This window comes from Culex pipiens, chromosome 2, assembly GCF_016801865.2.
Source record: "Culex pipiens pallens isolate TS chromosome 2, TS_CPP_V2, whole genome shotgun sequence".
In the NCBI taxonomy this organism is placed as follows: Eukaryota; Metazoa; Arthropoda; class Insecta; order Diptera; family Culicidae; genus Culex; species Culex pipiens.
This window is the reverse complement of record NC_068938.1, coordinates 113,677,538-113,688,902: the sequence shown is the minus strand read 5'-3', so window position 1 is coordinate 113,688,902 and position 11,365 is coordinate 113,677,538. Positions and strand designations below refer to the sequence as shown.

Sequence of the window (11,365 nt, the reverse complement as noted above, 5' to 3'; positions counted from 1 at the left end):
GACACTCAAGATGTGACAACCCCGTTCAAAACAAACCCGCGTGTTTTCTTTTGGTCCGATCTCGCGTTGCAGCGCAGTCGGATTTTCTCCGTCGTTAGTTTCGGTTTCGGTTTTGTGGTTGCCACCCGGCAACAAGGTCGCCCGCCACGATGGTGCGGCACAACAATCAGCTGCCGGACAATCTGCCCCAGCTGCAGAACCTGATAAAGCGAGATCCGGAGTCGTACAAGGAGGAGTTTCTGCAGCAGTATCAGCACTTTTTGAGTGTGCTGGAAATCTTCCGGCTGGAACCGGACAAGGAGAACAAGAGCCTGTGCGAGTCGATTATGTTTCTGGCGCAGATTGCTCAGTGTTACATCGAAGAGTTGAAGACGTTCCCGCAGACGATTGTGGATTTGCTGAAGACGCACTCGACCACGCTGGATCCGGAAATGCGGAACACTTTCTGCCGGGCGTTGATCTTGCTACGTAACAAGAATCTGATCTCGCCGCTGGACTTGCTGGAGCTGTTCTTCCAGCTGCTCCGTTGTCCGGATAAGGCGCTGAGAACTTTTCTGGAGAATCACATCATTACGGATATCAAGAACATGAACGCCAAGCAAAAGGACATGAAACTGAACTCGACGCTGCAGAATTTCATGTACACGATGCTGAAGGACGCGAACCCGAAGGCGGCCAAAATGTCCATTGACATCATGATCGAGCTGTACAAGAAGCGAATCTGGAACGATGCCAAAACGGTCAACGTGATTGCCACCGTGGGATGCTTCTCCAAGATCACCAAGGTCATGGTGGCGTCGCTTAAATTCTTCCTGGGAACCGACGAGGACGACAGCAAGGATGACGAAGAGGACAGCGACAAGGAGGCGGACCTGAAGGGCGTCATGATGGCCAACAAGGTCAACAAGAAAACCAAGAAGCGAAAGAAGCAGCTTGAGGCGGCCAAAAAGCTGTACCACCAGGCTCAGAAAAAGAAGACCAAAGCGGTTTCGTTCAACTTTTCCGCTGTCCACCTGATTCACAACCCGCAGGGCATGGCCGAGAACCTGTTCAAGCAGCTCCAGGCCGGCAACGAGCGGTTCGAGGTTAAACTGATGCATCTGGACGTGATTTCGCGCCTCGTCGGCATCCACGAGCTGTTCCTGTTCAGCTTCTACCCGTACATTACGCGCTTCGTCCAGCCCCACCAGCGGCAGGTCACGAGAATCTTGCAGTTCGCGGCCCAAGCCTCCCACGAGCTAGTTCCGCCCGACCTCATCGAGCCGGTCATCAAAACGTTGGTCAACAATTTCGTGACGGAACGCAACTCCAGTGACGTCATGGCCATCGGTTTGAACGCCGTACGGGAGATTTGCGTGCGCTGTCCGCTGGCCATGAACGAGGACCTGCTGCGGGATCTTACGCTGTACAAAAACTACAAGGAGAAATCCGTCATGATGGCGGCCAAGGCGCTGATCCTGCTGTACCGTGAGCAGATTCCGACGCTGCTGGCCAAGAAGGACCGCGGTCGGCCAACCGAAGCCAGCGTCGAAATCAAGCCCAAAAAGTACGGAGAAGTGCAAGCGATGGACCACATCCCGGGAACGGAAGCACTTCTCAACGCGGCGCCCGATTTGGACGTTTCGGACGAGGAGGATGATTCCGACTCGGAGGGCGGCTGGGTCGACGTGGACAGCGACGAGGAACCGCTGGAGGAAAAGAAAAAGGGCATCACCATGGTCAAGAATGGTGACCAGGAAGATTCCGACGGAGACGAAGAACAATCGGAAGAAGAGGGCAGCGACGACGGAGAGTGGGAAACCGATTCCGAAGCGGACGGCGAAGAAGTCGAAGACGAGGAGGAGGAGGAAGAGCAGGAACCACCCGTGAAGCGGCAAAAGATCGTCAAGAAAGCAATAACAAAGAAAGCGAGCGAAGAATCGACCGCGGCAGCGACAACGCTGACCTCGAAGGAAGCCCTGCAGGAGCTCGCCCTCACGAAGATCTTCACCGATGCCGACTTTGCCCGGATCGAGCAGGAACAGGTCAAGAAGAAGATGACGCACAACAACCGGAAGCGCCAGCTGGAGAAGGAACGGAGCGAGTTCGTCAAGCTGGACGACATCGAGATGATCTACAAGAAGCGCAAGACGGACAAGGAGGCGCGCATCGAGAGCATGAAGCGGGGCCGCGAAGGTCGGGAAAAGTTTGGCTACAAGGACAACCGGCACGATCCGTTCTGCTCCAAGACGAACCGGGAGAAGCGAAAGACCAAGAACTACAACATGATGCGTCACAAGGCGCGCGGCAAGGTCAAGAAGTCGTTCCGGGATAAACAGCTCGCGCTGCGGCACCATTTGATGAAGCAGAAAAAGATGAAGTGAGGTTCTGTATTTTTTTTTTCTGGGTTGGCGAAGATAAAAGTAAATAAATTTAATGTTTACTAAACACAATCATTAAGTCTAATTTGTCTTCCTTTTCTTCATCCATACCATAGTGATACTGAGCACGACGATAGCTGCTTCAATAAAAAAAAAATCGATAGAAAAATATAATAGATCGACAATGATCAATCGAAGCCTTCTTTCAAGCGCCGAGGGCTTTTTTCTCGCAATCGAAAATGGCATAGTCGAAGCTTGTTTTGCTTTGCTAAAACATGTGCTTTTATTACGCTTTGCATATCGTTCTGTTGGGATACATTGTTTTGATCTGTTTTATCCGATTACATATTAAGGGTGGGGTTTGTAATTTTGTGGGTTAAAGTATACATACACATATGTTCAAGTTAAACAAAAGGGCCAAAACTTAAATCTAATAATCAACAGATTTATATAAAATAGTACAGAGTAAACAAACTTTTTCCATTGTATTTTGTTTTTGAGTAAGGTAAGAAATGTGAGGAAAAATAAACATTACCGCAACAAGACTAACCATCTAGTTCAAATTCATCCCCGAGGCAAACAGCAGCGTTTTCTTGTTTTTCTTCTTCTTGTTGCCCGCACCAGCTGCTCCACCTCCCCCTCCACTAACCGCTTCCTTTTTACCCTTTCCGCCCGACTGTCCAAGGGAAACCGATCCGAGCGCCGCCTCAATGGCAAAGCTCAGATCGTTGCGGAACTCGGGGGCGCGCAACTCCTGGTCGACGTCGACGTTGTCCTCGAAGTCGCTCGAGTCGGATCTGCGGCGGCGTTCTACCGACGGGACGGCGGACATATTCGAACCTGTAACCTGGAGTAGCTTGGGAGCTGGCGGCGTGGCCAACGGCCCGAACGCGTTTGTGGAACTGGCGGCGCCGAGCGAAGGCCAACGGGACGAGGTGGACAGCATCTAGGCGAGGGGAAGCGAGAGTTTGAGTGGGATTTGAGGTTGAAGAATTTGCAAATGTGTGTTACCTTTGACCACGAAGGACCAGCGCCAGCGGATGTACCGGGGGATGCGGATAGGTCCGTTCCAGAGCTGGTTCCCAGGGTGGGTTCCGCCGAAAAGTCGTAGCTCTCGACGCTTCCGCACTGAAAGATTTAAAGTTGTAGTTTTGATTCAATTTATTGAGGCTTGTTACGCACCGAAGGGAAATGCTTGTTGGAATCGATCTGAATCTTGGCGGATCGAGCCATCGATTTTCCCAGTTGGCGCTCGTTGAATTCAAAGATTTGCTTTTCGCGGATTCGTTCGGCACGCGCGCGCTTCTGGCGGTTCTTTCTGCGATCATTCAACTCATCTGCAAGTATTTGTAACAATTAGAGCAAACTCTATCGCGTTAAGATTAACCGATCCTACCCTTAAACTGAGCTAAAACCTCCGCGGAAATCGTGCCCGGTTCAAGCTCAACCTCGACCACCTCAAATTGGGTGCAAACGGGCAGATGCTGCAGATACTTGAGCCGCTTGCGCAAGTCCTCCGACATCGAGCAGCTGTCCTTTTGGACGATTTTCCCGGTAATCTTGAGCGGACCCTTGTCCAACCCGCCGTACATCGCCTGCAGCATGCGCGTGTTCATCGAGTGAAGATACAACGGTTGGCCGTCGGTGGCCTGATAGAAGTAGAAGCAGTCGGAAGTGGCGCACTGCAGCGTCTGCACGATGTCGATGTCGCTCAGCAAGAAGTTGCTGTCCTCATCGATCAGGATGTCCTGCAGCGCTTGGCCGACGTCGGCCGGCTGCTCTGGCGCTTCCGTGACCGGTTCAACTTGCTCGGCAATCGGAGCAGCTGGTTCCGATGACGGTTCAGCAATCTTCTTGCTTGCCACCTTCTCCCTACGCTCTTTGACCTGCTCGAGGGCTTGCTGGACAAAGATGTTCTCCGGGCAGTCCATTCCGTCGACGACAATCTGATTGTCGAGTTCCTGCTGTTCGCGATCGATGATGCTGTTGATTCCGTCCGAATCGGCAACGAGCAGCTTGGTGAGGATGCTGTTGCCGATCTTGGGATCGTACAGCGTAGATGTCGGAGGGCCGTCGGCGGCATCTTCCGAGGCTAGCGCCAATGCCATCGAGGTCTTTTCGCGGCGCATCAGCTGGAAAGTGACGTACTCGCCGACCGCGTACGAATGGAACGGCTTTGACACGGCACTACGCAGATCCGGCACGTGAATGGCGTCGTAGCAAATTGGACACTTGCGCCAGCTTTTGTCCGACAGGGCAAGATAGTGCAGAATGCACGGCCAACAGTACACATGACCACATTTGGTCATTTTGGCCGCCACCGGAGGATACAGACAAATGGGACATTTTGGTTCCTCGGCGCTAAGGATGTGGATCTGTTCGATTTTGGACCACTCGACGAGTTGGTCGGGCGATGCCAAGCACGCCTCATAATCCTCTCCGGAACGCACCACGAACTGGCAATTGGCCTGCAGAAACTGCTCCTTGTTGTAGCTGAACTTCTTCGTCATGTAGCAGCGATTGTTGCCGGTCTTGCTGAGGCGCGCCGGCTGATCCCGGTCACGTGGCGCGTAGTGAAAGTTCAGCAAATGGTTCAAACTTTGCTTCTTCGAACCAGGTGAGAACACCGAATGTAGTTCATGCCTCACGGGGACCGCGTGACCCCCGTTGGCCCTTGGCGCCGCTAGTCCGGTTCCATCGTACTGCTCCTCAAGCGCATCAACAGCTGACTCAAGTGCCGAAGCCGCAACATCCAAAGGAGCGACTTCCGGCCGCTGCCGCGATCGCTTGTCATAGTTAAAGTTGGTTTGGTTACGCGCCTTGGCGGACTGTCCCGCCTTGCCACTCGAATTACGGTAACTATCCGGCTTGGTTCCGCCGGCGTTCGGCTGCTCGCGACGCTTCGAGTGGCGTGGCCACTTGACGGAAACGTCTGCAAAAAAAAAAAAAATCATTTTCAGTGCATTAATTTGAGACGCAATATAAATTAAAAAAGCAAACATTGATAGACAAAAATTTGTTGTGAAGCAACATCTCGAAAAGGTGCAATTCTCAACAAAGATTACGAAATCCTTCAACTCGCTTCGCCCTCCTACAAAAATCCCTCACCTTGGTTCGAACTCTTCTTGGACTCAGTAGGCTGCTGTTGGCCCCCCTTGGGCAGGTTCTGGTTCGAAAAACGATGATTCTTCTCCATCGTAGGAGGCTTCTTCCGCTACGGCGCTTAAAACTAGGTCAAATGAAGGCAAAAAACCAAAAATGGGCGAGGACAAACTCGAAAGCTCGCTGCTGGCGCTGGTCACTTCCGCCGCCAACGTCGCCCTTCCGGCACGTTCCGGAGCCTGCTCTCCGCCGCGAAACGAAGCAAAGCTGCTGCTGCTGCTGCACACGAATGACACTTTCCGTACTTGAGACATCTTTTTAGTTGGCCATGATTGTACGGGTACGATGAAGAAAAAAGAAACTCACAAAATTGTGATTCTTCTTTCGGGGGGAGTTGGGCGAAACTTGGGAGCGAAATCCGCGAAGAAAACAGCTGCGCTGCACTGCACTCGAGTGCGTTTCTTTTCCGGAGGGTGTGGATGGGCCTGGAACCGACCGCGAAGGCACAGGAAAACCAACTTTTTTCACTTCTTACGGCAGACACGGAACGGACCGTCGCGTTGCAAATGGCGACGAAGGAATGAGAGAAAAAAGTCAGTTCGCAAAAATGTGACGTTTGCCAGCGGAGCAGAAAAAAATAAAACAGCTGAAAATGGGGAGTTGGCTTGTAGGTCGAAGTGATTACACCGCCGTCGAGGCGGGTGGAAAATTTTATACGTTGATCAGAATTGCCCATGTTTGGGTTATTTTCCGAATTTGAGTTATAATCTCATATCGAGCCAAACATTTCATTAGGGCACAAAACCAAAACGTAAACATTTGGGATTATTCCACTATTCCATTCATTATTGTCGCCGCGGCACTAAACCGAATTGAGCAAGTTTAACTCTCGCGACGATTTTCTGTCGCGAAATATCTGTCAAGCATGTTTAGGTGATTTTGAATCAGTGTGTTTGCTTTTTTTGTTTTGACGGCTTTGGATGATGAGAAAAACGTGGCTGATCTTTTCTGATCTGCCAAGGAAATGGAACGTTTTAGATTAAATTATTGTTTAAAATCTTGGTTTTTAGTTCTACTACCACTAGAACTGTTTCATTTGGGGTAATTTATGAAGTTCAGTCAGTTTCCAGCTTCAGAAAAGACGCAGAAGGGAAAAAGTCTTGGTTAAGTTGCTGATTACGGATGGATTTCCGTCTGAATAAAACAAAAATAGGTGGCCTCATTGTCGAGGGACCTCAATCCGGTCCGTTGTGTCCTCTCACCGAGAGAGTTTTGCTAATGCGGGATGTTGCGGGTGTCGATTGAATAAGCTATATAGAGTCAAAATGGGAAGACCCAGCCACCAACTTGAAAATCAAAAGCGCTGTAATTGTCCTCTCCAAGCTAGACATCATAAAATGGTCCATCTGGATGATCAAATCCACGCTCACAAAACGATTTCCGGTAGATTTTCGTGATCGATTCCATGCTCCGTGTAAGACGCGGCGCGAGTCTTGTCGCAGCTCAACTGGCGACATTTCAGTTTGGTGCCGCGGCGAAATTTTGTTTTGGTTTCGCGTGTGACATTTGGGGTACACTCAGAAAAGAAACAACAGAAAATTGCTTCGCGAGATGATAAACACTCGCGCTGTTAATTCGATTTATTTCAAAAACCACAATAGTACACTCCCTACATGCCCTCCAAGAATCAGATTGATAGCAAACAATTTCCTATTGAAAAAATCAAAAAAACAAAAGGGCACATAACAATGTTCACTCCAAACGGGGCTAGCGTACCATTTGATTTTGCTGGCTGACAAAATTTAATCTCACTGTATTTTCGTGTACGTACACGCCACGTATCGCACGTATCGAGAAATTAAAAAGAGAGATGTGAGCCGGTAACATGGAGTGAAACTTTCCCAGCTGGCATGGAAAACTTCACAGAAGCTTGACAGAAAGTTTTACTCCATGTTGCACTTTTAATTTCTTGATATAAAAAATACGGAATTTTGACCCATTTGTATTATATTTAGCTTGATTGCAACTTTAAATAAACTTACCATACACTCAAAAACATAAGTACCCCTCAGAAAGGATTCTATCTACCCTTTATCTGCCAACACAAGGTTAAAAACATCTTTTTTCATGTTTACCGGTGTTATACCCTTCATAAATGGGTAACGTAACGACATGTAAACTAGGTTGGGCCTCGTGGTGCGGTGGTTAGCGGCTTCGGCTGCCGATCCCATAGTTGCTATATGGGGCGCGGGTTCGATTCCCGCCATAAAACGTCGGTCCATTTGCGTAAAAGAAGTTTTGGGTGACTCACCACACTTAACCTTCGGACGCCTAGAAATGAGCAGAAACTTGCAACAGAGACCACAAAAGACCCGGGGGTCGTTAAAGTGGTTTGCTTTGCTTTTTTGGGTTAACTTGAAAAAGGGTGGGTGGAAGTAAGTAAAAAGTAAATCTTTCCCTGTTCCTGGCTGGAACACCCGTGAAGACTATCGGGGCTGGCATTTGCAAAACGGATTCAGTGACAGTTTATTAATCAACTTAATGTTAACATGTTATGATTAATGTTAACATTCCATATTTTGTCTTCCTAAGTTGTCTTGATAAGGTCAAGTTTGTGACGATACACTACCTTCCCTTTACTAAGCAATCGAATCCAGAAAATCACCAGTTGTGTTGGTCCGAGCCGGGATTTTAACCCCGATCTACCGCTTACGAGGCGGAAGCGTTACTACCTAGGGTGGAACGGGGGTGGGAGTAACCCTCAAATCGACGGTAACATTTCAAAAGGCATCATGTACATTTTAACACTTTCTGGGTTATTGTATATTCTGAATGTACTTCTAATAAGCTACCTCTCCACCAAAAATGAGCAAAAGTTACTTCAGTAAAGTCTGTTTAATCATGATTTTAAATAAAGTAACATAAACAAAATCTCTGCCATCAGCAGTCCCTGTTTATATAGCCCTGTCAACCTGTCAAACAAAAGGCTACATAAACCTCGTGACGAAAAAAAAGCAACATGAAAAAAGCGCCATGTACATTCGGCGAAGAAAAACGAATCATAACAAAGCGCCCCCCTCAGTGACAGTAGGGTGATATCGACGTTGGTGATTTCAAAAGAAGTTATGTTTGTTTTTCTCAAATAAAATTACGGAAATAATGTTTTATTGAATATGGATGATCAAGTATCAACAAAAGCAACGTTTTTCATCGTTTGTTATCATTGGAACATCTTATTTTGCTTTTATATAAAAATGGTAATTGAAAATGGATGCTCAACATTCAAATCAAGCAAAACATTGTAAAACGGCCGTTGTCATTTTTCAAAACATTGAGAAAAACGAGGATGAAGTCTGCGGTTAGTTTTTCAATTCCTATTTTAAACTTATTTGGCTGACTATGGATATTATTTATATAAAAAACGCAAAACTAGTATTGTTATGTTCCTCCGTATTCAATTTTCTGAAAACATTTCATTATTGCTGTAAAATTGATGATAAAATTACATAGGCCTCTTAAAAAAGTTAACAACATGCGGGATCGATTTAGCCCTTTGCGTTTTAGCGCCTTTGTAAACATTGGCGTGTTTCATTTTCCATTTGGGTCCTATGTCAAACGGCCAAACACAACTTCAGGATTTGTTTTTGTTGTGCTTTTGTTTTTTGGCCTTGCAGGCCAAACCAAAACAAATTGAGATTTCGTTTTAGGTCTTTTGCACCAAAGTAATTTTTTTCTCGTTTTACATAATTTTTTTTTTTAAATTATTTACAAACCGGTAGTGTGGCAGGCTTACAATGTGGGGAAGAAGGCTCTGGCGATGCGGTTCGGGCAAAACAAGGCGGACGAGATTTAGTTTGTGTTCGTTGATTAGCTGTTCTTCGGGAAGCAGATTCCGGTCAAGGAGTGCATGGAGGACAAGTTCTTGGAGGAGATTGAGAAGCTGGACTTTGAGTATGATCCGGAATCGCAGCGGCTGTACATTAACAACTGGGTGGAGAACACGACGCATGGGGAGATTACGGACCTGCTGATTCCGGGCTCGATCACGAAGAACACAAAGCTGGCGATCGCCAATGCTGCTTACTTCAAGGTGGGTTTGAATAACTTTGATTGAGTTACAGTGGTTAATTGAAACGATCGTTTGTAGGGAACCTGGCAGAACAAATTCAAGCCAGAGGAGACCAGTAAGGAGATCTTTTACGTTTCGAACGAGCGCCAGGAGTTTGTCGACATGATGCACGTCGAGGGAACCTTCAACCATGGTGAGTAATCTACAATCAACAACTGGCTGTCAAATACCTAACCGGTTCGTCCCTCCACCAGCCGCCACCGAGAAGCTCGGCTGCCACATCCTGGAGCTGCCCTACACCGGCCAGGACGAAGCGTCCCGCGTTTCGATGTTCGTGTTCCTACCCCCCACCGAATCCAACGCACTGACAAACTCCTTGCCCGCCTCATCTCGTCGCCGAACATCCTCTGCGGGACATTAACGAGGGCATTATTTCCGCGTCCCGTCGACATGAAGACCGTACTGGGCCGAGGCATGGGCAAGCTGTTCGAAAATTCGGCCAACTTCTCCGGCTTCTCGAAGAAAGTCCAGGTCGGCGAAGTGCTGGTAAAGTTCAAGATCACCGTCAACGAGGAGGGCGCGACGGTGGCATCCGCGACAGTCGAGTTCAGCTTACGATCGTCGCGACCTGACGATCCAGCCATGTTTCACTGCAACCATCCGTTCATCTTCGTCATCTAGGACTACGCCACGCAGGCCGAGCTGTTCAACGAAGTTTACCATCAGCCAGAGTGATTTTTGAAGCCGGAACGACCCCAGAAGATGACTTAGCTGGAAACCAAGGATGAAAGCTTCGAGGGAAGTACCGCGTTCGATGAGTTTTTGGTCATGATTACGTGGGGAAATTGCTTGACCGTCTTGGTGCACACCAACGGGAGATTCCTTCAGAACGCGTTTCAGTCGAAAACGTGTCGTATTATTTGGATTGGGATTTTTTGTAATGAATATAACAAATGTGAACGGGATTTCTGAATAAAATAATATCAAATTTTTCAGTTGATTGGTTTTGTTTATATGAGTACCACTATAAAACTACGCCCGCACTTTTGTTGAATATTTGATTATCACGAAAACGCTACCCTGCTGTTCCAGTAACCTAAGTACGTCGCGGAAGAGTTCCACCTAAATAAAACATTCGAGTGGTTGATCGGTGATGCCTTGGTCGTTAAGGCTGTCGGAGAACCTTCAGTAGCAGCGGTGAAAAATTACGACGGCAACAATAACAAACTGTCTGGAACCATTTCCAAAGACAGTGGGGAAGAACGAACAAAGAACAGGTGTTTGCAAGAAGCAGGAACCGGTCGTGGACTCAAGGGAACCAGAAGTAGATTTAGTTCTGTTCCAAATGGATTTTGCTGAGTGCTTGAAATATTTAGACAAGCTCGTCGATTCGTGGGTGATGGTCACGTTTGAGTTGAAGTTTAGCAATGTCTGCCGGAACAACGACGGGAAGCATTCGTCAGTTATGCGGCCGGATAGCAAGCAGGAATGTCTGCTTAAGGGTTTCGATCTGGACAGCCGTAAACCGGAACAGTGGATCGGAGATTCCTAGCTTTTTCTAAATAAATAAATAAACAATTTTAGTTATTGCTTAATAAACTGCTTTATTTAGAACCAGATTTGATCAATGATCAATAAAAGATTCTTCAAAACTGCTAGTTCGGCTCACTCACATATTTGAACAAGCTCTTCAAAACGGCAAGCTTTCTTGAGAAAGTTCAATCGGCTGATCTGTGACCGTTGGCATGTCCGGCAATTCTGAATCGAAAGTCTTCAGCACGAGGATCAATTTTGTAAAAAAAAACTACTCCAGGTGCTTTCTAAACCAAGATTG

The 11,365-nt window shown here is 47.6% G+C and overlaps 2 protein-coding genes and 1 pseudogene across 2 annotated transcripts; 2 read left to right on the top strand and 1 right to left on the bottom strand.

Moving 5' to 3' along the window:
- The first annotated feature begins 39 nt into the window (after nt 1–39).
- Nucleotides 40–2,432, top strand: LOC120414659 (protein SDA1 homolog). Its single transcript, XM_039575919.2, has one exon. The coding sequence runs from the start codon at nt 150–152 to the stop codon at nt 2,361–2,363; it is 2,214 nt and encodes a 737-aa protein (XP_039431853.1). The 5' UTR covers nt 40–149; the 3' UTR covers nt 2,364–2,432.
- Nucleotides 2,433–2,608: 176 nt separating this feature from the next.
- Nucleotides 2,609–6,056, bottom strand: LOC120414656 (RING finger protein 10). The gene is made up of 5 exons (XM_039575915.2): nt 5,469–6,056; nt 3,757–5,292; nt 3,543–3,697; nt 3,372–3,488; nt 2,609–3,306 (listed from the first exon to the last, which is right to left on the bottom strand). Exons 1-5 carry the CDS (start codon nt 5,554–5,556, stop codon nt 2,914–2,916), a joined length of 2,289 nt encoding a protein of 762 aa, XP_039431849.1. The 5' UTR covers nt 5,557–6,056; the 3' UTR covers nt 2,609–2,913.
- LOC120414720 (serine protease inhibitor 88Ea-like) lies at nt 5,619–10,473 on the top strand (annotated as a pseudogene).
- The last annotated feature ends 892 nt before the right edge of the window (nt 10,474–11,365 follow it).

Excerpts from the sequence above, each read along its gene's own strand:
- LOC120414656 (XM_039575915.2), bottom strand. The coding sequence starts at position 5,556 with ATGGAGAAGAATCATCGTTTTTCGAACCAGAACCTGCCCAAGGGGGGC. Across the intron at positions 3,698-3,756 it reads GGTTTTAGCTCAGTTTAAGG|ATGAGTTGAATGATCGCAGA; the intron begins GTAGGATCGGTT and ends AAATACTTGCAG. Across the intron at positions 3,489-3,542 it reads CCAACAAGCATTTCCCTTCG|TGCGGAAGCGTCGAGAGCTA; the intron begins GTGCGTAACAAG and ends TAAATCTTTCAG.
- LOC120414659 (XM_039575919.2), top strand. The coding sequence starts at position 150 with ATGGTGCGGCACAACAATCAGCTGCCGGACAATCTGCCCCAGCTGCAG.